The sequence below is a fragment of the Cetorhinus maximus genome, chromosome 29 (genome assembly GCF_964194155.1).
Source record: "Cetorhinus maximus chromosome 29, sCetMax3.hap1.1, whole genome shotgun sequence".
NCBI lineage: Eukaryota > Metazoa > Chordata > Chondrichthyes > Lamniformes > Cetorhinidae > Cetorhinus > Cetorhinus maximus.
In genome coordinates this window covers 2772632-2798426 of record NC_135907.1, presented here as the reverse complement: position 1 = coordinate 2798426, position 25795 = coordinate 2772632, and the positions used below count along the sequence as shown (strand labels likewise).

Below are 25795 nucleotides of genomic sequence, written 5' to 3'. Positions count from 1 at the left end.
GCAACATGCCTCTCTCTTCAGCGATATTCAAGATGCGCCTACTTTTTAAAAAAATAATAATATTAGTGAACAGCAGAAACACATACCCAAAAGTCAATAAACTCAAGTCATTTGATAAAAGCAAAAAACTGCGGATGCTGGAAATCCAAAACAAAAACAGAAACAGAAATACCTGGAAAAACTCCTGTTGAAGGGTCATGAGGACTCGAAACGTCAACTGTGCTCTTCTCCGCCGATGCTGCCAGACCTGCTGAGTTTTTCCAGGTATTTCTGTTTCTGAACTCAAGTCATTTGTTTAGTTTCCTTTCAAACCATCAAATATCGAAATTCAATGGTGCATTTGGTGAAACCACCTCTCTGGAGCAAAAACGTGATGGAAAACTTCTGCACCTCATTACAATCTCCTCCTGATATATGGGCCCCGTATTGCAGCCCCAGTCAAACAACCAGCTTAATCTTTTCTCTTTCCGGAACTGACTAACCTGCTACACTCTTCCAGCTGTGTGTGTGTCAGAATACAATCAAATCCTCCTTACTTTCATCTTCGGGCGCGTCCTCCTTCTCCTTCGGCTCGAGCGGCGCTCCAGGTTTGCCTTTCGCTCCACGTTTCGCCATCAGCAGTTTTCTCCCTGCAGGGTCAGGAGGACAAACTCGTGACTAACTTTCTTTCTCCCGCTTTGCCACAGGCAGTCTTAGCCTGCCACAGGGCCATCTCATGCTGATACACAGCCTCCCACACGGTCAACAGCCATATCAAAGAAAAGCCTATCCTCTTCATACTCAGTCACCAGCTTCAGACTCCTGGCTCCCTTGATTGACAAGGATCTTCCCCTTTGCTGACTTTTCTTACTTCATTTACATCGAGCTGCACGTAACCTTCCGACAGGCGCTTAAGCTGGTTCAAAGCCTGTCCATCCCTGAAGTCGAAGGATATTTCTCATCAATAGAATAGTAGAAGGTTTAGGTGGATTATACAGCACAGAAACAGGCCCTTCGGCCCATCGTGTGCGTGCCAGCCACCAAGCACCTATCTATTCTAATCCCATTTTACAGCACTTGGCCTGTAGCCCTGTATGCTATGTTTAGGTTCATGGCACAGACAGAGGTCACTCTACCCATCGTGGCTGTGCCAGCCGAGAAATGAGCACCCCCCCCACTCCCCAGACTACTCTCACTTTCCAGCATTAGGTCCCTAGCCCTGTAGGTTATGGAACTGGAGGTGCCTATCCAAATACCTTTTAAATAAGTTGGGGGTTTCTGCCTCTACCACCCTTTCAGGCAGTGAGATCCAGGCCCCCACAACCCTCTGGGTGAAAAGTATTTCCTCATAACTCCCCTCTAACTTTCTATCAATCACTTTAAATCTATCTCCCCCCTAGCCACTGGCCTCTCTGCTAAATTAAATAAGCCCTTCCCATCACTCTATCCAAGCCCCTCACAATTTTGTACATCTCAATCACATCCCCCTCAGTCTCCGCCTCTCCAATCTTTCCTCATCGCTGCAATTTTCCAGTCTTGGCAACATCCTGGTAAATCTCCTCTGTACCCTCTCGAATGCAATTACATCCTTTCTGTAATGCAGAGCTGCACACAGTATTCGAGTTGTGGCCTAACTAATGTTTTATACAGTTCCAGCATAACCTCCCTGCTCTTATATTCTATATCTCGGCTAATAAAGGAAAGGATTCCATAGGCCTTCTTAACCACCTATCGACCTGTCCTGCTACCTTCAGGGATCTATGGACATTCACTCCAAGGCCCCTCACTTCCTCTACACATCTCGCTATCCTCCCATTTATTGTGTAATCCTTTGGCTTGTCTGACCTCCCCAAATGCATCACCTCACACTTCTCTGAGTTGAATTCCATTTGCCACTTTTCTGCCCATCTGACCAGTCCAGAAGAGATATAGATACTGCCCATTGCCTTTGCTTTCTTAAAGGCCACTGGAGAGAGATAGCCCTCCAAATGTCTGGAGAGATTCCATCTTCTGAACTGGCTTATAGCAGAGCAACATGATCATGCGAAAGCAGCTCTGCTGGTTTGGAGACTGCGTCTGCATGCCAAATAATCAGCTTCCCAAGCTTTCACAACTCAATGAAGGCACCCAATCTCAAGGAGGACAGAGAAAACATTTTAATGACACTCTGCACTGTTCACTGGAAAAAGAGGGCAAGTTGACATTGGCGTGTGGAAATTTTTTAAAATTCTTCCATGGGATGTGGGCGTTCCTGGCAGGGCCAGCATTTATTGCCCATCCCGAACTGCCCTTGACCTGAGTGGCTTGCTCAGCCATTTCAGAGGGCAGCTAAGATTCAACCACGTTTTTGAGGATCTGGAGTCACACGTAGGCCAGGCCGGGAAAGGGCAGCAGATTTCCTTCCCTAGAGGACATTAGTGAACCAGGTGGGTTTTTACAACAATCGGTGATTGCTTCGTGGGCACTTTATTGAGACTAACTTTCTCAATTATAAAATTTATTAACTGAATTCAAACTCCCCCAGCTACCATGGTGGGATTCGAACCCATGTCCCCAGAGCATTAGCCTGGGCCTCTGGATTACTAGCCCAGTGACATTACCGCTACGTCATGGCCTCCCCAGAAACTTGCCTCAAACCATGCCGTGTGGTGGGGCCTCATCCAACAAGGTGCAACACAGTCCAAAAATAACTGCATAAACTGCGGAGATGGGGAGACGGTGGCTGAGTGGTAATGCTCTGGGGACATGGGTTCAAATCCTACCACGGCAGCTGGTGGAATTTACATTCAATTAATAAAATCTGGAATATAAAGCTAGTCTCAGTAATGGTGGCCGCGAAACTATCATCGATTGTCTTAAAAACCCATCTGGTTCACTAATGTCCTTTAGGGAAGGAAATCTGCCGCCCTTACCTGGTCTGGCCTACATGTGACTCCAAACCCACAGCAATGTGGTTGCCTCTTAACTGCCCCCTGAAATGGCCGAGCAAACCCCTCAGTCAAGGGCAACTAGGGATGGGCAACAAACGCCGACCTTGTCAGTGACGCCCACATCCCATGAAAGAATTATTTTTAAAAAGCCACGAAAACAGGAGCAGAGGGAGAGAGAGCGAGCGAGGGCGAGAGAGAGCGAATCCTGACTTAAGAACCCTCCCCCTTCCTCAGAGCAACTCTTGTCCTCTCTGCCCAAAGACATGTAAGCTGCAGGTTTGGCCGGCTGAGTCACCTGAGGACACACAGATCATGAAGCCTGGCGGGTGCCATCCTCGTTTTGAGGGATTGACGAAGATAACAGAGCAGAGGCATTAGATATTATCCGACAGCGGTCTATAGGAGAGCAAGGATACCACACACTACATAACATCTCCAACAAGAGTTGAGGCACTGGACAGTATATAAAGGAGAGACTGGATGTACCAGGTTGTACATAAAACAGAGGACAGCAATGCAAACAGGTCCAAATTTACCACCCTCAAATCCTGAGGATAGTATAAGTTTGGGTACTATGGCAATCTGCTCCACAGGTTGCATTCTCTCAGCCATCCCTTTACATGGCTTCCCTTGCGCCACCCACCCAAACAACAAACGGGCAACCTAGAGCTGGATTCTCCTCTTTTGGTTCTCACAATCATCAGCAACTATGGGTCGGAGGACTGCAGGTGTTTCTCACGGCTGAGAGAATGAACTATGGTCAGAAGAGCAAAGACAGGAACCCACATCCTGCCACTTCATGATTCGGCACGCTGGGACTCCAACAGGTTGCACCCACTGTGCCGCACACAACAACCACACACTCTCTCTCGAAGCACACTCTTCTTATGCTGCTCAATTAAAACACTAAGTGGATTTCCTGTTAGAATAAATCAGACAACACATTGTTTTACAAGGGCAGCAGCTTCGTACTATGTGCCGATCCTGTCACAGACAGATGCATCTGCGGCAGGCAGGTTGGAGAAGATGAGGTCGAGTATGTTTTTCCCTCACCATCTGCCGTAGACCCGGTCGAGCAGCTATGTCCTTTAGGACTCGGCCAGCGGTGGTGCTACTGATTACACCTCTGTTAAGCACCTTGGGATATTTTTCTATGTTTAATGGCACGATATAATACCCCGTCTCATGGGGAAATCCAGAAGTAGGGGACACAGTTTAAAAATAAGGGATCTTCCATTTAAGACGGAGATGAGGAGGACTTTCTTTTCTGAGGGCCATTAATCTTTGGAGTTCTCTACCCCAGAGAGCAGTGGAGCTGGGTCGTTGAATATATTCAAGGCCGAATGAGATTTTTGATCAACAAGGGAGTCGAGGGTTATGGGGGGCAGGCAGGAAAGTGGAGTTAAGGCCACAATCAATCAGCCACAATCTAATTGAATGGCGAAGCAGGTTCAATGGGCGAATGGCAAAGCAGGCTCAATGGGCTGAATGGCCTACTCCTCCTAGTAAGCTGCTGAAGTGGAGCTGGACTCCTTACACTAACAAAGTCGAATTGTTAAGTGAACACAAGCTGAGGGTTCCCTTGGGCTTTGCTGTTGGTTGGAGAATTGGTATAAGAACAGGTGGAGGCCATTCAACCCCTCAGGTCCATTTCAAAATTAAACTGGGATCTGGATCTTAACTCCACCCATCCACTTTGGTTCTGTAACCCTTCCCTGTCAAAAATCTAAATTCGGGATGTCAGTCAGAAGCACCCAGCATGTCATGACTGTAAGATCTGTAAGAGTGTAACATCTAGAGCGCTTCTCCTGTTTTACTTGTGTTGGCATATCATAGACTAATATCCCTATTCTACCAACATTACTATGGGTAGCGCCAGCTCAGCCAGACATGACCTGCTGATGTGGTCACCCGGATAATGAAAAACGTATAAATGGAAATAATCTAAAGATGGGTCTAGAAGATTTCCAGTGATGGGGCTGTGACTATTTCCTTCGGCAGCTTGTTCCATTGTGGGATTGTCCTTGGGAAGAAAGATAGTCGTTGGTAGAGAAAGCTGTCTCGCAGCCAGAAACAAAGAATCTAATATCATCCAGCTGCACGTGGATGCTGAGGAACATTACACTTGGAAGTACCTGACAACGACACTGACGGTTCCCAAAGGCGATTACGAAATGAAGGTGGTAAACAATGAAATACCTCACTAAGAGAATTCCACTCCACAAAAGCTCAGATGCAATGCACAGGTCAAAGTTTAGGTAAATAAAGACAACAACATGGCATTTAGCATTTATAAGTGCTTAAGATCACAATAGGAGGAGTAGGCCATTCAGCCCATTGAGCCTGCTTCGCCATTCAATTAGATTGTGGCTGATCTGATTGTGGCCTTAACTCCACTTTCCTGCCTGTCCCCCATAACCCTTGACTCCCTTGTTGATCAAAAATCTAACTGGGCTTTGAATATATTCAACGACCCAGCTCCACTGCTCTCTGGGGTAGAGAACTCCAAAGATTAATGGCCCTCAGAAAAGAAATTCCTCCTCATCTCCGTCTTAAATGGAAGATCCCTTATTTTTAAACTGTGTCCCCTACTTCTCGATTTCCCCATGAGAGGGGGTATTATATCGCGCCATTAAACATAGAAAAATATCCCAAGGTGCTTAACGGAAGTGTAATCAGTAGCACCACTGCTGACCGAGCTGGCCAAGACCTAAAGGACATAGCTGCTCGACTGGGTCTGCAGCAGATGGTGAGGGACCCAACAAGGGGGAAGGTCATACTCAACCTCATCCTCACCAGCCTGCCTGCCGCAGATGCATCTGTCCATGACAGTAGCGGTAGGAGTGACCACTGCACAGTCCTTGTAGAGACAAAGTCCTGTCTTCACATTGAGGATACCCACCATCATGTTGTGTGGAACTACCACCGTGTTTAATAGGACAGATTTCTAACAAATCGAGCAACTCAAGGCTGGGCATCCATGAGGCGCTGTGGGCCATCAGCAGCAGCAGAATTGTAATCAAACACAATCTGTAACCTCATGGCCCAGCATATCCCCCACTCTACCATTACTACCAAGCCAGGAGACCAACCCTGGTTCAACGAAGGGCAGAGGAGGGCATGCCAGGAGCAGCATCAGGCATACCTAAAAATGAGGTATCAACCTGGTGAAGCTACAACACAGGATGACCTAAGTGCCAAACAGCATAAGCAGCAAGTGATAGACAGAGCTAAGCGATTCCACAACCAACGGATCAGATCTAAGCTCTGCAGTCCTGCCATATCCAGTTGTGAATGGTGGTGGACAATTAAACAACTCACTGGAGGAGGAGGCTCCACAAAATCCCCATCCTCAATGATGGAGGATCCCAGCACAGCAGTGCAAAAGATAAGGCTGAAGCATTTGCTACAATCTTCAGCCAGGAGTGCCGAGTGGATGATTCATCTTGGCCTCCTCCGGAGGTCTCCAGCATCACAGGTGCCAGTCTTCAGCCAATTCGATTCACTCCACATGATGTCGAGAAATGGTTGAAGGCACCGGATAGTGCAAAGGCTATGGGCCCTGACAATATACCAGCAACAGTACTGAAGACTTGTGCTCCAGAACTTGCCACGCCCTTAGCCAAGCTGTTCCAGTACAGCTACAACACTGGCGTCTACCCGTCTATGTGGAAAATTGCCCAGTTATGTGCCTTCCACAAAAAGCAGGACAAATCCAACCCGGCCAATTACTGCCCCATCAGTCTACTCTCCATCGTCAGTAAAGCGATGGAAGGGGTCATCAACAGTGCTATCAAGCGGCACTTGCTTAGCAATAACCTGCTCCCTGAATCCCAGCTTGGGTTCCGCCAGGGCCACTCAGCTTCTGACCTCATTACAGCCTTGGTTCAAAGGTGGACAAAAGAGCTGAACTCCAGGGGTGTGGTGAGAGTGGCTGCCCTTGACATCAAGGCAGCATTTGACCGAGTGTGGCATCAAGGAGCCCTAGCAAAACTGGAGTCAATGGGAATCAGGGGGAAAACTCTCCACTGGTTGGAGTCATACCTAACACAAAGAAAGATGGTTGTGGTCATTGGAGGTCAATCATCTCAGCTCCAGGACATCACTGCAGGAGTTCCTCAGGGTAGTGTCCTAGGCCCAAACATCTTCAGTTGCTTCATCAATGACTTCCCTTCCATCATAAGGTCAGAAGTGGGGATGTTCGCTGATGATTGCACAATGTTCAGCACCATTTGCAACTCCTCAGTTACTGAAGCAGTCCATGTCCAAATGCAGCAAGACCTGGACAATATCCAGGCTTGGGCTGACAAGTGGCAAGTAATATTTGCGCCACACAAGTGCCAGGCAATGACCATCTCTAACAAGAGAGAATCTAATGGCATTACCATTGTTAATATGGCAATCATCTTGTTAAAACCAATTGTTAGGTAAATGGGTGATGGGCATTAATTATCTCAACTGAATAGAATAAAAAGGTACAGCTGGAACACTTTGTGTGAGATCTACAGGAAGTAGGTAGCACTTAGGAATTGCCTTGGAAATAAACCAGCTTTAACCAAGGTAACCAAGAGACCTGCCTGGATTAATTCTTCCACCATAACTTCTTATTGTGAGTAAAAACCATTGCTGAATTTTCCCTTTATCAATATCCTGGGGGTTACCATTGACCAGAAACTGAACTGGACTAGCCATATAAATACTGCTGCTACAAGAGCAGGTCAATGGCTGGGAATCCTGCGGTGAGCCACTCACCTCCTGACTCCCCAAAGCCTGTTCGCCATCTACAAGGCACAAGTCAGCTGTGCGATGGAATATTTCCCACTTGCCTGGATGAGTGCAGCTCCCACAACACTCAAGGAGCTTGACACCATCCAGGACAAAGCAGCCTGCATGACTGGCACCCTTGCATTCACTCCCTCCACCACCGATGCAGAGTGGCAGCAGTGTGTACCATCTACAACGTGCATTGTAAGAATTCACCAAACCTCCTTCGGCAACACCTTCCAAACCCATGACCACTATCATCTAGAAGGACAAGGGCAACATGGGAACACCACCCCCTGGAAGTTCCCCTCCAAACCACACACCATCCTGACTTGGAAATATATTGCCGTTCCTTCACTGTCGCTGGGTCAAAATCCTGGAACTCCCTCCCTAACAGCACCGTGGGTGTACCTACACCACATGGACTGCAGCGGTTCAAGAAGGCAGCTCACCACCACCTTCTCAACGGCCAGTTAGGGATGGGCAATAAATGCTGTCCTAGCCAGCGAAGCCCACATCCCATGAATAAATTTTTTAAAAACTGACAAGGAGAGAAAGAAGGCTTTGGAGAGGCAATGAGGTGTTTGGTCAAAGAGGTTGATTTTAAGGAGAGTTTTGAAGGTCGCTGTTGTTGTCTTTCTTTCTATGGCTTTCGGAGTGGAAGCTGTTGTCATAGGTTTAATGTCAACTTCCCTAGCTAGTCCAATGCCCTGCTGGAGAGCAAGTGTAACTCCAGGGTGTTGCCCTCAAACCTGAATTGGGGGCAAGTTGGTGTTATGTGCTCCGTGGTTGATCAGGATTTCCTCCACCACAGCCAGGCGCAGTTTGGAGGTGCCACTTGGTGGCCACACAGGCCATATCCAGTTCTCCTAAGGGTTGTCCACATGCTCCAGGAGAGACAGATGCCTGGTTGTTGAGGTGTTGGGTCAGAGGTAATATGTTTATTTAGGACGGTGTTTTCTGCCCAAGCTTTCCTCCAGGTTTCATCGGTGTTATGGAGTTGGAGTCACACTGTGGGGAATTGATGGCCACTTTCAGGTCTTCCATGGGATGTGGGCGTCACTGGCTAGACCAGAACTTGTTGCCCATCCCTAATTTCCCTTGAACTGCGTGGCTTGCTAGGTCATTTCAGAGGGCAGTTAAAAGTCAACCCCATTGCTGTGGGTCTGGAGTCACATGTAGGCCAGACCGGGTAAGGACGGCAGATTTCCTTTCCTAATGGACATTAGTGAACCAGATGTGTTTTTACAACAATTGACGATGGTTTCATGGCCACCATTACGGAGGCTGGCTATTAATTCCAGATTTATTAACTGAATTTAAATCCCACCATTGCCGTGGTGGGATTTGAATCCATGTCCCCAGCGCATTAGCCTGGGCCTCTGGATTACTGGCCCAGTGACATTGCCACTACACCATTCCACTAGCCTGTAAATCTTCCAATACGCCTGATGGCAGGTGGTAAGAGCGGGAGAGTTCCCTGGTCAGCCATACTGCAGAAGGCAACAGCAAACCACTGCAGCACTTTGCCAAGTATAATCATGGACCAATCCAATGGAAGTCCATGGTCCATGGCTTGGTAGCTGGAGGAGGAGGAGGATGGAGTTGGAGATGTTTGATTCCTGTCCAGAGGGGGTATTGTCGAGCCGTGCCGGGAGTCGGAGTGGATGAGGACGGCCTTCCTGTGGCCCACCCTGTCAAGCAGGTTCTTGAACACTCAAATCGGTGACTAATGTCATCAAAATGGCAGCCAAATGCCCCTTACAGGCCTCCTGGTCAATTAGGCAAAACTGAAGATAAAGATTAAAGGGGGTCACAGGGGTTGGAGTGCTTTGGGGGAAGGAATTCAAGGGCAGAGGGCCAAGTGGCTGATGGCATGATTGCCAGTGGCGAGGGCAAGGGATTTCAGGATGTGACAAGAGGCCAGAGATGGAGGAATGCAGAGTTCTATGAGGGTTGTAGGGCTGAAACGTTTTGGATGTGCGTCTATGAAGGGTGGGAGACTGGCCAGGTGGGCACTGGAATGGTTGATTCTGGAGACAAGGAGAAAGGTTTCGGCAGCAAATGGGTTGAGGCAGGGCCAGAGGTGGACAATGTTATGGAGGAGGAAGGGGGTGGTCTTTGAGATGGTGCAGACATGGGATCAGAAGCTCAGGGTCGGGCAGAACACAGTTTGCAAATTCAGCACCAACTGGAGGCAGTGGTAGGGGAGGGGAAAGGAATTGGTGGCAGCGGCTGAAGGTGATAGCTTCTGTGGATCACTGCTGTTGCAGGGGATTCCTTGCTCTGGAAAACATACTCAAGGTGCTGGAAAGACCCACAGGGTGGAGAGCTGGCTACCTGGAGCTAAAGCAATCTACACTGAGAAAAGTTTAGAAGGGATAAAGGGTTAGGACCAGGCCTTGTGAAAGCAGCCAACACTGGGATAAATAAAACAGAGAAATGTAATACCAGACTTTCATATTACACGCACAACGATTGCCTTAAAATTCAAGCAGGGGTCGTAAAGTAATGTTCTCGAGTACTCACCCAGTATTTAGGAAAGGAAGCCTCACACAAGAGGTGAAGCGTACAAATGAATTGCAAGCTGGTGTCAAACTGACAAATACCACCTTCATAGTTTGTTCCACGAACAGATATAAAGGGTTAGTGTGAACAGGGAAGTTATTTTAATGGGAGCTTCTATCAACTCAATATAAACTGGAAAAGCCCCAATAGTCTAAATGTCAAGAGTTGATAAATGACTGATTCATGACTGAAAGGGTGAATGCAGCTTTGAGATGCAGTGACCTGGAATTTGTAAATGATCTAGATAACATACAGGAAATGGAAGTCATTGCACCTAAGGGTGGATACCAAACTCAAAATGATCAAGATTAACAAGCTAAGTCATCCATTTAGACCCAAAACCAAGTGCCGAAAGTCAAAGATGGAAGAAGATTTTAAACAACTGCAGGAGACAACAACGTTTAACAACATTTTGGGTGAAGACGAATGAAACACCATTTTTTTTTTAAAAATGTGTTCAGACAGGACACCAGATCAGAAGGCTTCTGCTTTTTAAAAAAAATAATTAATTCTTGGGGTTTCTTAGAGTAGTTGAGGTGAATGGCACAGATGCATTTAAGGAGAAGCTAGCTAGGTACACAAGGGAGAAAAGAATAGAAAGTTATGTTGATCAGGTGAGATGAAGAAAGGTGGGATAAGGCTCAAATGGAGCATAAGCACCAACATGGTCCTCTTGGGTCAACTGGTCTCTCTGTGCAGTATCTATGCAAGACCTGCAGGGTAGGAAGAAACCAAAAACAAAACATTCTAATAATGTATGATTGCCTATACCATTCACCCCATCCTCATCCACAGGAATCTAACTACCAAGGATAATGGACAATCACCTTCAGCATTTACTGCAATATTGTGCAGAGAGGTGTTTACCAATTACATCATTTGTGACTTTTAAACCTTTTTAATTAGGAGAATAGCAAACAATTTTTTTCCCCAAAACCTTTGTTATCCTGAAGCTTAACGGCCCCTATAGTAAAGATTGATCCACAGGTAAATGCTTGTCACGCCAAGAAGGCGTGAGGGAAAAAAAAAATCTTAAAATTTTGTTTCTTTTCCATATTCTCTTGTTTACATAAGAACACAAGAACTAGGGGCAGGAGTAGGCAATTCAGCCCCTCGAGCCTGCCCCGCCATTCATTATGATCATGGCTGATCTCATTTCAGCCTCAACTCCAATTTCCCGCCCTCTCCCCATAACCTTTCAACCCATTACTAATTAAAAATCTGTCTATCTCCTCCTTAAATTTATTCAGCGTCCCGGCATCCACTACACTCTGAGGTAGTGAATTCCACAGATTCACGACCCTTTGAGAAAAGTAATTCCTCCTCATCTCTGATTTAAATCTACCACCCCTTAGTCTAAAACTATGGCCTCTCGTTCTAGAATGCCCCACAAGGGGAAACATCCGCTCCACGTCTACTTTGTCTATCCCCTTTAGTATCTTATATACCTCAATTAGATCTCCTCTCATCCTTCTAAACTCTAGCGAGTATAGGCCGAAACTGTTCAATCTCTCCTCATAAGACAAGCCCCACATCTCTGGAATTAATCTAGTGAACCTCCTCTGAACTGCCTCCATTGCAACTACATCCTTCCTCAAGTAAGGGGACCAAATCAGTGCACAGTACCCCAGGTGTGGTCTCACCAATGCCTTGTACAATTGCAACAACACTTCTCTATTTTTATACTCTATTCCTTTAGCAATAAATGCCAAAATTCCATTTGCCTTCCTTATTACCTGTTGTACCTGCATACTAGCTTTCAGTGATTCATGCGCGAGGACACCCAGATCCCTCTGCACTGAAACATTCTAAAGTTTCTCTCCATTTAAATAATAAGTTGCCTTTTTATTCTTCCGACCAAAATGGATAACCTCACACTTATCCATGTTAAACTCCATCTGCCAAATTTTGGCTCATTCACCTAACCTGTCCATATCCATTTGTAAATTTCTTATTTCTTCATTGCAACTTACTTTCCCACCTATTTTGGTGTCATTTGCAAATTTAGCTATAGTACCTTCTATCCCTGAATCCAAGTCATTCATATAGATTGTAAATAGTTGGGGCCCAAGGACTAAACCCTGTTTTTAAAAATGGACAAAAGCTAACTCACCAACCTCCTAGAATATGACACCCCTTGCTTTGTATGAACATTCCAGCCAAGTCAACACAAAGGACTAGTAGATAGGACCAGCCAACTCTGGACAAGGACAGAGCTATTGGGACTTCTCATCTCCGACATTGTGCTAATGGTTCCAGTTATCTGCTCAAAATACACCAGGTTTTAACAAGGGTCCTTAAAGTACATGGTCAGCCGAATGGCTCGACCTGAAACCACCCTGTCACATGACCAAGACTTCAGCTGTTTGAATTGCTTTAATTACACAGCTTATGGATTCTGTCTTCAGTTGCTATTTAACCTCAGAAAAGAAAAACAGGGCTCCAGGCTAGCAGTCTGCCTCTGACCTCCATCTCTCCCAAAGGCTGATCAGGAGAAAGAACCCTTTCGTCTACAAAGTGAACTAATTCCCACAATACAAGAAAACTCTGCTGGTATCTTCAACTACCCCAAACTGCAACCGAGTTCCTAGGACCAAGACCAGGAATCCTGTCAGACAAAGGCATCTGAAAGAACCTTCACTGGGCACTGACTTACTGGACTCTATTCACGTGAATTCATGCCAACATCTTGTGATTTATTCTGTAACTCGCAATTTGTAACTTCTTTCCCTTCCTTTCTCTGCCTTTCCACCTCGTACGCTCGTGAGTTGCAATCCATCCCTCGGGTTTTGACTGCGTTAATAAATTCTAGTTTTGCTTTGCCTAAAAGTATTTGCTGTGGGGTTATCGTTAACATTGGAATTCACAAACCGGGGTTTGGGAAACAAATCACAGCCCATTTCAACAAGGGAAAGGATACTTGGGAAACAAATTAAATTAGAAATTAAAAACTACCACCGTCACGAGCAGAAGAGGGGAGCAGTAATAATAATTCAATTCACCTCGCCCTCGTGTCTGTAACATGCTCAGGTTCGATTTTAGCCCTTTCAGGTCAGGCATGCCGATGTCTGAGACCACACACATTTCAACTACATATAACCATGCTTTCTTCCTCAATTTTCCCTGTTAATTTTTTTACTTCCCTATCTCCCCTGAAGGTATTGGCCCATCACTTAATTATGGCTCCATTACCATCCTCTGGTACCTCACTCTAGCCACTACTCCCACATGTACCTCACTCTAGCCATTACTCCCACATGTACCTCACTCTAGCCATTACTCCCACATGTACCTCACTCTAGCCATTACTCCCACATGTACCTCACTCTAGCCATTACTCCCACATGTACCTCACTCTAGCCATTACTCCCACATGTAGAGTTCCAGCAGGACTCACTCACTAGCGACCAGGGGCAAAAACCACTGGATCATTTTGTGTCTCTGTCCTCACCGAGTGGTGCAGAGTCCAGACGGGGAACCTCGACTGCTAATCAAACTCCAAGAACCTCCTGGCCTGTACAGCTCATCTACCACCTTAGGGAAGGCCACCTCAATCTATCGATAAGTCCCTGATAATATTTAATATAATGGTATTTAAACAATGAATGTTGATGACATGAAGGTTAAGAGACCTGGCTCACTGCGAGTTGCAGGTTTCCTCTACATCATGTAGGAAAGTTTAATTTACAGGGACAGTTAATATGGAAGAATGCGATTTATTAACGAGTTGCCTTACCAAAGTTAATTCAACTCATGAATATTGTGTGACATCCATTGCTTGTAACATGTTTAGATTCCAAATAATGATAAAATTCAGAGGATCAAAGCTGTCAAGCTAACTTCAGTAAAGACGACCTGCACTGTGGGGGCATGTCTTTACCAAAAGATGGAAAAGTTCATTATTAGCAGCACTCGTCTGTGATTTATTATTTTATTTATTCACAAGATGTGGGGGTCCCTGGCTAGGCCAGTATTTGCTGCCCATCCACTCAAGGTGGTGGTGTTCAGCTGCCTTCCTGAGTACAAACTTGAGTGGCTTGCTAAGCCATTTCGGAGGACAATTAAGAGCCAACCTCTTTGCTGTGGGTCTGGAGTCATTTTTAAAATTTATTTACGGGACGTGGGCATCTCTGGCTAGGCCAGCATTTATTGCCCATCCCTAACTGCCCTTGAGAAGGTGGTGGGTGAGCTGCCTTCTTGAACCGCTGCAGTCCCTGTGGTGTAGGTACACCCACAGTGCTGTTAGGGAGGGAGTTCCAGGATTTTGACCCAGTGACAGTGAAGGAACGGTGATATATTTCCAAGTCAGGATGGTGAGTGACTTGGAGGGGAACTTCGAGGTGGTGGTGTTGCCATGTGTCTGCTGCCCTTGTCCTTCTAGGTGGTAGCAGTTGTGGGTTTGGAAGGTGCTGTCTAAGAAGCCTTGGTGAATTCCTGCAGTGCATCTTGCTGATGGTACACACACTGCTGCTACTGTGCGTCGGTGGTGGAGGGAGTGAATTTTTGTGGATGGGGTGCCAATCAAGTGGGCTGCTTTGTCCTGGACAGTGTCAAGCTTCTTGAGTGTTGTTGGAGCTGCACTCATCCAGGCAAGTGGGGAGTATTCCATCACACTCCTGACTTGTGCCTTGTAGGTGGTGGACAGGCTTTGGCGAGTCAAGTGAGTTACTCGTCGCACGATTCCTAGCCTCTGACCTGCTCTTATAGCCACAGTATTTATATGACTAGTCGAGTTCAGTTTCTGGTCAATGGTAACCCCCAGGATGTTGATAGTGGCGGGGATTCAGCGATGGTAATGCCATTGATTGTCAAGGGGAGATGGTTAGATTCTCTCTTGTTGGAGGTGATCATTGCCTGTCACTTGTGCGGTGCGAATGTTACTTGCCACTTGTCAGCCTAAGCCTGGATATTGTCCAGGTCTTGCTGCATTTGGACATGGACTGTTTCAGTATCTGTGGAGTCGCGAATGGTGCTGAACTTAGCGAATATAGGCCAGACCGGACAGAGACGGCAGAAACAGGTTCCGCCCACACCCCACTCCCTGCAACAGGAATTCGATAGTTCCCCGGTCATCATTACTGCTCCAAGCATTTAGTTAACTGAATCGAAATTCCCCAGCTGCTATGGTGAGATTTGAACCGACATGTCTGGAACATTCCTCCAGATCTCTGGTTTTACTAGAACAGTAACATAATTACTGTGGTACGGTACCCATGGTGACACATGGAAAGGTTCATCATTAGCATGTGAGCTATTGACACTGGTTTAAAAAAAAAAGACAGCTCTTACAAAAGTAAAGTTAACCCTCGTCACCACACTAATACTCCTTGGTGCCGAGAGGCACTTACGCTATTGCAGCCATCTTGACCGAGACTAGTCAACACAGCACAGATCAGGGAATGAACCTGGGGTTTATGTCTCTGTTGCTCGATAGATACATTTTCTGAGCCAGCTATTAGTCCAGCAAAGATTCACGAGGATGGTTCCAGGGATGAGGAACTTCAGTCATGTAGAGAGATTGGAGAAGTTGGGCCTGTTCTCCTCAGAGGGGGTTGAGTGGAGATTTGATAGAGGCATTCAAAATCCTGAGGGGTCTGGACAGAGTAGATAGGGAGAAACTGTTCCCACTGAGAAGCAGAGGGCACCGAGTTAAGGTAATTGGCGAAACACGCAATGGAGACATGAGGAGAAACTTTTTCACGCAGCGAGTGGTTAGGGTCTGGAATGCACTGCCTGAGAGTGCGGTGGAGGCAGATTCAATCGAGGCAGATTCAAAAGCAAATTGGATTATTATCTGAAAAGGAAGAATGTGCAGAGCTGCAGGTTGAAGGGCCAGAGAGTGGCACTAGGTAAATTGCTCATTCAGAGAACCAGCGGAGACATGACAGTGAAGCCCAGGTCCTCACCTGTTGGTCTCCTAGTGAAACGCAGCCCCAATGATGTAATCTTAAATGGGGCAACAATTCTGTTCCAAACTTCAATACAGGGAGAGTAAGAGAAAGGCAGCGACAAGGTCAATAATTTCATCGCAATGAGAGTCATTTTCTATCACATGGAGAACCTCAAACCAGGTAATGTAAAATGAGGAAAATCACCCATGCACTGTCCACAATGTACGATCCCGGGATTCCAAACGAACATTACTATTTTGATCTTCTTGCCTCCAGTTTAAGGTGTAGTCAGAAATCCCTTCAAATGGACTTTCTGATTGGTTACAGTGAGGGTGGAGAATTGTTTAATCCACCATCCAACTTAATCAGATACCACACGTGGTTCATGCCACAGCTGTTACCCAGTGAAAGGAATAAACCGCATTGAAAGCAATGCATACATTCTTTGAAAAGCACACTTCAGCTTGGGTTAGGGTAAGCAGCATGATCATAAAAGCTCCCTTAAGCGAACCAAGTAGTAACACACAAACCCTTTAGTTTGAAAGCTGCCTTAAAAAGAAAAGTCCTGCAGATATCCTGAAATGCAGGACGTTTTTACAGAATAATTTGGAAGGTAAAGGCTGTTCGATAACTTAATGTTCATGTCCAATCACTTCAATTCAGGGGGCTGCAGAAGTGGAGACTCACATTTCTGGCCAACTCCGAGCCCCAAGTGCAGCATTTAATCTTTGCTGCTTCATTCTGAAATTAAAACGGTGTCAGCACTTACTTTTCTTCCCATAGGGCTTCCTCTTTGTCTTTGTGGCTTCCGTTGGCTTAGCAACAGGCTTTTCGGGAGCTGTGTAAAATAAAAATTGATGTGCTACGATAAACACCCATTTATCCAAAGAGCAGCCTGTGTGAGAGTTAAACACCAGGGTCTTTTAAAGAGAAAAGATGAGAGCTATTTTTTTCTCTACTCCTATCCATTATTGCACAGTAGAAAACGGGCCACGTACAAGGTTAGCTTTATTTATCAATAATGGGTTCACACTTGTAGAAGTCTTTGGTTTGAAAGCTGAACTTGCTGTTTTCAGTCATTCCCTCTGCTCTCTGCTCTCTATGTATTAAAGAAGGTGGTCAATGACTTGCACAGGGTTTCCACCATGCTTGGTAACAGGACAATTGCAATCACGGGTCACTCTTATTTGATTCTTCTTCCCCCTGCACTGCTCGCCATTCAAGAAGTTGAACCAGTGATAAAACACCCTATGCCGCAGTTCCACTGTAATCGCCTGATATTTCTGGGGTGATCCAGGGTTGATTTTTTTACCCACAGAGAAAAGCCTCCCTCCCCCCCGCCGTCCCCAACAACCATTTGCCACCTCCTCATGAGAACAAGGTGGAGATCAGGAACTCGTTCCACCCCCCCCCTCCTCCTCACTGTGCCTCTGCCCTCTGTGGAACTTCCCAAGCTTACCTCCATTCCTCATGTTCCCACAAAACCTGCATGGAACCCTCGAATGATGGGCTAGCTGACAGAGCTGTCCCATTTATCCCACTCCCCAGCTCGTTCCCCACAGCCCTGTATTTCTTTCCTTCAAATGTTTAACCAACTTTCTCTTTTGCAAGTTATTATCGAATCTGCTTCCACCGCCCTTTCAGTTCACAACTTGCAAAAAAAAGTGTTTCCTCATCCCCCTCGTGCTTTAGTCAATCCTCTTAAATCTGTGTCCTCCTTACGTGTACTCTCCAAAACCAATCATTTTTTAACACCTCTGTTAAATCTCCTCTTAACCTTCCCTGTTCGAAGGAGAACAATCCCAGCTTTGCCAGTAAGTCCTTCATCCTTGGTACCATCTCAACTGCACCTTCTCCAAGGCCTCAACATCCTTCCCAAAGTGTGGTGCCCAGAATTGAACACAATACTCTTAACATTTAGATTGACTTTGGTTCAACTGTTGAAGCAAAAGTTCTAAAAAGCGAAATCTTGTCCATCAGCTTCTTCCATTTTAGTTTATTGGTCTCCATGGGGATCAGAACAATACCGTTGCTAAGGATCTGAATATCGAGAAAATTAAGGGACAAAGTGCAGATCCTTGAGACATTCCGGAGGTGATAGTGTGGGGGAAAGAAGGCAGTCTTATATTTCAATAGCACCTTTTGTGAACAGAGAGCATTCAAAAGCAATTTATAGCCTATGAATTATGTTTGAGGTAAAGTCATTTGCAATATTGAATATACAGCAGCCAATTTGTGCACCTTAAGCTCCCAGAAACAGCAATGTGATAACAACCCAAGTTGAGGGGTGTCCCAGGAGGCCAAGGAGAGCTCCCCTGCTCTTTGCCGTGCCATGGGATCTTCTAACCTCCGCTGCAGAGGGCAGACGGGGCCTCAATTTAACATCTCGTTCGAAAGGCAGTGCAGGACTCCCTCAGTACTGCACCAGAGTGTCTACCTAGATTTTGCGCTTAAATCTTGGGAGTGGGACTTGAAACCACAAGGGCCTGGCTCTGAGGCGAGAGCGTTACCACCTGAGCCCTGGCTGGGAAAGGGAATAAAACAAAGCTGAAGATTCACTGACAACATTTAGCAATGGATCCAGGCACCGTGAATCATGTGGAGCTAGGCACTGCAATGAACTTCATAAGCTATCAGGTGAGTATTATAAATAAAACTAAAGATTCCTTTCTCTTCTCAGAATGGCACAACAGTGGTCATTTTTGGAACCTTACCTGGAACTACAGGCATCTGGAGTTGATAGCCAGTCAGCTCACACCAGCCCACTGGATACACATCTGGTGACTCGCAGTCCACCCACTGATCGTACTCGTCATCCCACCCATCGAAATGGATCCTCAACAGGCGGTTCACCACGCGCGTCACAGTGGCAACGCAGATTAGGCGAGGTTCCATCAAATCGACCGCCTCGAGTTTCATTCCAGGTTCAAATCCATGGTACGGAATATCCTGAGGGATGAGGTGACAAGCAGAGCTTCTACTCCAGGCCTCTCAACATTCTGCACAGGAGGTCATACATCTGATCTTTGGGCCTTTGGCCTATGGCGTGGGCTGTACACCCTCGGAACGTGAGTGGACAATCCGACGCATTGAGCTTGTTCAATCATGGCAACTTGACCTTTTTAAAATCCTAAATTCCAACCATTTTCTCCACAATCTTTACTATTTCTACTCCTCAAAACAAATACTGAAACAAAAACAAAAATAGCTGGAAAATCTCAGCAGGTCTGACAGCATCTGCGGAGAGGAACACAGTTGACATTTCGAGGCCGTATACTGAACACTCTTTTGTTCAATTTATTCTGCCTTTTGGCTCAGAACATTCCACATTCTCCCAACAATTTGCTTGAAGAACATTTCCCTCGATTCACATTTGACTACCTTAGTTATTTTCAGATTATGTCCCTTAGTTCTGGATAGCCAATTAGTGGAAAGAGTCAGTGCCTCACTGTCTCATCAATTTGTGTCGGTATTTTGAACCCCTCAGTCAAAGTATCCTTTAACTTTTTGATCTTTTGCAAAGACAACCCAAGTTTGTCCAGAAATGAGAGGGGAGAGCAGACAGGCAGCTTGCCCCCAAATCTCTGACAATGTTGTTTTGTAACTAACTACAAGAGAAGATTTGCAACAGGCCCTTGGGGACCTCAGACACCATTTCATTTTCTTTCTTCCCTATGAGAAAGAAGCCAGCTTCTGTTCTCCACTTTATCCAGCGAGTCACCAAGGCTCCCTCACCAGCACCTTCCAAACCCGCGACCTCCACCATCTAGAAGGACAAGGGCAGCAGACACATGGGAACACCACTGCCTGGAATTACCCCTCCAAGTCACCCGCCATCCTGACTTGGAAATATATCGGCCGTTCCTTCACTGTCACTGAGTCAAAATCCTGGAACTCCCTCCCTAACAGCACTGTGGGTGTACCTACACCACATGGACTGCAGCGGTTCAAGAAGGCAGCTCACCACCACCTTCTCAAGGGTAATAATTGCTGGCCCAGCCAGTGATGCCCACATCACATGAACGAATAAACCTTAAGATAATTAGCATAAACATAAAACCACATTAGTGAAAATTTCATTTAGAATCATAGAACAATTCTCCCCTTATCTGTAGTATAATGGAGTATTTTAGTTCAAGTCCCACCAAGGGTTAACTGTAATAGTCTGTGATGTCAAAGAAGGAAGTAACATAAACTCATGTGATCTGAGATGAGAGTCTGGGAGAAAGCAGCATGGAATGAAGCTAGTGTAAGGAAGTGTTCTCATAACCGTAAGTATGTTAGAATAACATTAGAGTGTTTGCAGCTGGCAGTCGTCAGGAGTTATTGAAACTGCTCCAACCCACCAACACAATGATATACTATCTAGTCCTTTCCCACCTATGTCCATGACTCTTCCGAAGCCCTCCATCATTTTGACAGTTTGCTGGCCCTAATCATCTCCTTTTCACTGTTGTAAGATATTGCGTGTTGTTCAGTAGGTCTCACGAAGAGGTTCTGAGTCTCATATAGTTTAACAGTAAGTGTTTATTAACTACTTGTAACTATATACATATATACAGTGTAAGGTCTAAGCTAGGAGTGGTCTCCATGCTTGCCTCGACACACATCTCTGTCCCGGAGAAGGCTGCCACCTAGACTTGGGTCAGGTGTTCCTTTACATCAGTGTGGGTGATACTACACCTAGTGTCACATTAACCCTTACTACATTCACCATTGGCATCCAATCTCTCTACACCTCCATTCACCCACCAGAATGTTCTGAGAGTTCTCCGCTTCTTCCTTGAACTGTGGCTCATCCACCACCTTCCTCCGCCTGGCTGAACTCGTTCTCACATTGAACAACTTCTCCTTCACATCCTGCAAATGGATGGTGTTGGTATGGGTACCCATACGGGTCCTTGCTATGCTTGTCTTTTTGTGGGATGGGTGGAACTTTCTTTGTTCCAGTACTGCTCAGGCCCACTCCCGCACCTCTTTTTCTGATACATTGATGACTGTATTGCTGTTGTTTCCTGCTCTTGCCCAGAACTAGAAAATTTCATCGACTTGGCTTCCAATTTTTACCCCTCTCATGCCTTCAGAAGGTCCACCTCCAACTCTCCCCTGCCTTTCCTTGATTTTTATCTCCATTTCTGGTGATAGATGATTGACCAATATTTATTATAATATCATTGACTCAGTTACCTTGACTTCATTTCCACACACCCTGCTTCCTGTAAGAACTCTATTCTATTCGCCCAGTTTCTCCATCACATCTGTTCAGATGGATGCAACTTTTCATACTAGTGCTTCTAATATGTTATCCTTGATCCACGACTGAGGGTTCCCCCCACACCATGGTTGGCAGGGCTCTCCACCATGTCCAATCTATTTCACACACTTCTGCTCTTATCCCTTCCCCTTCCTCCCAGAGCCACGACAGGGTTCCTCTTGGTCCTCACCTTTCACATCAGCCTCCACATTCAATGGATCAAACTTCACCCATTTCTGCCACCTCCAGCATTATGTCACCATCAAACAGATTGTCGCCTCCTGTCCCCTTTCAGCATTCCTTCCACGATACCCTGTCCTACTCCTCAATCAACCCTAACACCCCCTTCCCTTTCCTACAGCACCTTCCCATGCAAGCAAAGGAAATGCAACACCTGCCCTTTTACCTCCTCCCTTCTCACCGTCCAGGGCCCCAGGAGAAGCAGTAATTTACTTGTTTCAATTTAGTCTACGTTATTCACTGCTCACGATGTGGTCTCCTCTAGAGTGGGGAGACCAAGCGCAGACTGGGAGAATACTTTGCGGAACACCTCCACTCAGTCCGCAAGCATGACCCAGAGCTTCTAGTTGACTGTCATTTTAATTCTCCACTTTGTTCCCCTCAGACCTCTCTGTCCTTGGCCTGCTGCAGTGTTCCAATGAAGCTCAATGCAAGCTCGAGGAACAGTATCACATCTTTCAACTGGGCCCTTTTCAGTCTTCTGGACTCAACGTGAAGTTCAACAATTTTAAATCATAACTTCTGCCCCATTTAAAAAAAATTTTCTTTGCTGGTTTGTTTTTTTCCCTCATTTCTCTTATTTCCATCACTTTGCGTTCAGATTGCAGCTATTCAGGATCCTGCCATTCACACCTCATCTAGACACATCTTTTGTTTCTTTACTTGTCTCATTACCACTCCCTTTGGCCTTGCACCATGAAACCTTTTATTGCTGGAAAAAGAGAAGACATGCTGTCTAATCTTTTCACCTGGAACTTATCAGGACAGAATCTCAACAATACCAAATCTCGAAGCGAACAACAATTTATACTGCATGAGAAGAGAGTGCTGACTGGTTGGCCAAGTTCTGTACTAAAAAAAAAATCTCAAAGCTGAAACATCAACTCTGCTTCTCCCTCCACAGATTCTGCCAGGCGTGTCGAGTATTTCCAACATTTTCCGTTTTTATTAAGGAGGCATTGGGACAAGTAAAGAAGAAGTTCCCGAGCTTAGGGAAGCTGAAGACAGGCTACCAATGATGGAGCAATTCAAATCGGGATGCACCAAAGGCCAGGATTAGAGGTTTGCAGGTATCTCGGAAGGTTGTGGGGCTGGAACAGATGAGAGGTGGGAAGGAGCAGGGCCCATGAAGGGGTTTAAAAACAAGCATGCAAATTTTAAAATCATGACGTTAGGCACAGGTGTGGTGGGTAAATGAGACTTTGGTGCAAGTTAGGATACAGGCAGCAGAGTTTTGGATGTGCCCTTATAATTTTAAACACATCAATATTTCTGTATTCTTTCATGGGACGTGGGTGTCACTGGCAAGACCAGCATTTGTTGCCCATCCCTAATTTCCCTTGAACTGAGCGGCTTGCTAGGCCATTTCAGGGGGCAGTTAAGAGTCAACCACATTGCTGTGGGTCTGGAGTCACATGTAGGCCAGACCGGGTAAAGATGGCAGGTTTCCTTCCCTAAAGGACATTCGTGATCCAGATAGGTTTTTAATGACAATCGATGAAAGTTGTCTTGTTCACCATTACTGAGACTAGCTTAAGATTTGAATTTAAATTTCACCAGTTGCCGTGGTGGGATTTGAACCCATGTCCCCCGAGTCTATTAGCCTGGGCTACTGGGTTACTAGCCCAGTGACATTACCGCGACTCCCCCCGATTGTGGCTGATAATTCTGCACCGCCATTTCCAACTTTTAAAAAAAGATAGAAACTAAGAGAAATCTATATTCGTGGGAGAGGGTCCTAGTTTCCAACCGGGTCCAGCCAGTGTGGTAGTGAGACAGGGACTACAATCAGACTCCATATCCTCGGGGCAGTGACACAGAGAAACTAACAAACTAACCAAGGTCTTCACAGGTATTCCCTATCCAGTGGTCACTGCTATAAAATCATGCGGTAAAATGTTGTTACTCACCCTAATGAACAGACTTGCAGGAGCTGCCATGGTGCCAGTCTCTCTTAAATACGCATCCCAGTCAAAGCACTTCTCCCAACCTGGAATCAGAAAATAGAGAAGCCCATTAACACCGAACAACTTTCTGACCATACAGCAAACCAGACTTGGGGATAGTGAGGGACAGTTGAGACACTTGAACAAGCTCCTTATTTTCAACAAAGTGCCCATTAAGTATGGCAATGCTCCCCGTGCATTTGAGCAGCACATTTCCAAAGCTCCAATGGAAGAGGCAGTTGAACACAGTAAGAGGAGGAGGCCATTCAGCCTCTCAATCCTGTTCTCCCACTACATCAGATGTACGGCACAGAAACAGGCCATTCAGCCCAACCAGTCCATGCTAGTGTTTATGCTCCACTCAAACCTCCCACATCTTTTCTCATCTAAATCAACCATGGTAGCCCTCACCCTCACATGCCTGTTTAGCTTCCCATTAAATGCACCAATGGTATTCACTTCAACTACTCCCTGTGGTAGCGAGTTCCACATTCTCACCATTCAATGAGATCGTGGTCAATCTGTGTTCCAACTTCATCCATCCACCATGACTTCATATCCCTCAACAACCTTGGCTAGCAAAAAAACCTGTCTCAGATTAAAATTATTTATTCAGATAGCATTTACTGGTTTTTTTCCCCTGTGATAGCATTCCACACCTCTAACACCCTTTCCAAAAAGGAATGTTTTCTAACCTCTCTCCTGAATGGCCTGACTGACTTTATGGTCATGTTCGCTTGTCACAGGCACCTATCAATCCCTTTCAAAATTGTAAAGACTTCATCAAATTACCCCTTAACCTTCTATTGCTGCAAATATTCAGTACATGGTTCATGTGTTTTTAGTTTTAGAAATTAAAGCTTAACTGTAGAAAATGGGATAAATGCAATTAAAGCCAGCTTGCAGCCTATTAGACTTGAAAGGTTGGAGTCATGTTGACTTAAGAGGTTAATAACTAGAAAGGCAAGATTATGAAACAACAGCTAGGCTTACTTAGCTGGAGAACTGGAGACATGATGTCTACACTGCTTGCAAAGAAGTGCAGTCCAGAGAGATGTTTTTGTTTTAGGAGTTAGAGCTAAATTAGTTTAAAAGCAGGCAGTGAACTCTGAATGGTTATAAAACCCATTTACTTCATCAGATCAAATAAGAAATTGTAAATGGGGGATAATTTTAATTTCAATTTTCCAAAATTCCCTAGATTCTGGAAATGTCCCATCAGATTGGAAAATAGAAATGTGACTCCTCTATTCAAGAGACAGGCCGGAAGCAGGAGAATACAGGGCCAGTTATCTTAACATCTGTCATAGGGAAAACGCTAGAATCCATTATCAAGGAAGTTATAGTGGAGCACTTAGAAAATCTCGTTGCAATCAGGCACAGTCAACATGGTTTTGTGAATGGGAAATCATGCTTGACTAATTTAGTGGAGCTGTTTGCAGAAGTAACAATCAACGTGGATATGGGGGAGGTGGTGGCATAGTGGTATTAACACTGGATTAGTACCCCAGAAGACCCAGGGTAATTCTCTGGGGACCCGGGTTCGAATCCAGCACTGCAGTTGGTGAAATTTGAATTCAATAAAAATCTGGAATTAAAAGTCTGATGATGACCACAAAACCATTGCCGATTGTCATAAAAGCCCATCTGGTTCACTAATGTCCTATAGGGAAGGAAATCTGATGCTCTTACTCTGTCTGGCCTACATGTGACTCCAGACCTACGGTTGACTCTTAAATGCCCTCTGAACAGGGAATTTAGGAATGGGCAATAAATGCTGGCCCAGCCAGCGACACCCACATGCCATGAATGAATAAACAAAATAAAGGGGAAACTGTGGATGTGTTGTACTTAGATTTCCAGAAGGCATTTAACAAGGGGCCACATCAAAGGTTATTGGACAAAATAAGAGTTCATGGTATAGGGTGTAACATATTAGCACGGATAGCTGTTTGGTTAGCCAACAGGAAACAGAGTAGGCATAAATGGGTCATTTTCAGGCTAGCTAGATGTAACAATTGGAGTGCTAAAGGGATCATAGCTGGGGCCTCGACTATTTACAATTTATATCAATGACTTGGACGAACAGACCAAATGTATGGTTGCTAAATTTGCTGATGACACAAAGATAGGTAAGAAAATAAGTTGTGAAGAGGAAATAAGGAGTCTGCAAAGGGATAGAGATAGGTTAAGTGAGTGGGTGAAAATTTGGCAGATGGAGTA

General features: G+C 45.5%; 1 protein-coding gene across 4 annotated transcripts in view; it reads right to left on the bottom strand.

Moving 5' to 3' along the window:
- The window catches only part of LOC144669555 (lethal(3)malignant brain tumor-like protein 2), a 92135-nt gene that overhangs the window by 10787 nt on the left and 55553 nt on the right, over window positions 1-25795 (bottom strand). For 2 of the 4 annotated variants that reach the window (XM_078532042.1, XM_078532041.1), the window contains 5 exons: window positions 23537-23616; window positions 20885-20992; window positions 18847-19081; window positions 16902-16970; window positions 537-629 (listed from right to left, as the gene is read on the bottom strand). In XM_078532042.1, coding sequence (XP_078388168.1) covers window positions 537-629; window positions 16902-16970; window positions 18847-19081; window positions 20885-20992; window positions 23537-23616 — 585 coding nt within the window. Of the gene's footprint in view, window positions 1-482; window positions 630-16901; window positions 16971-18846; window positions 19082-20884; window positions 20993-23536; window positions 23617-25795 lie in introns of all 4 variants that reach the window. The other 2 variants (XM_078532043.1, XM_078532044.1) reach the window with 2 other exon arrangements.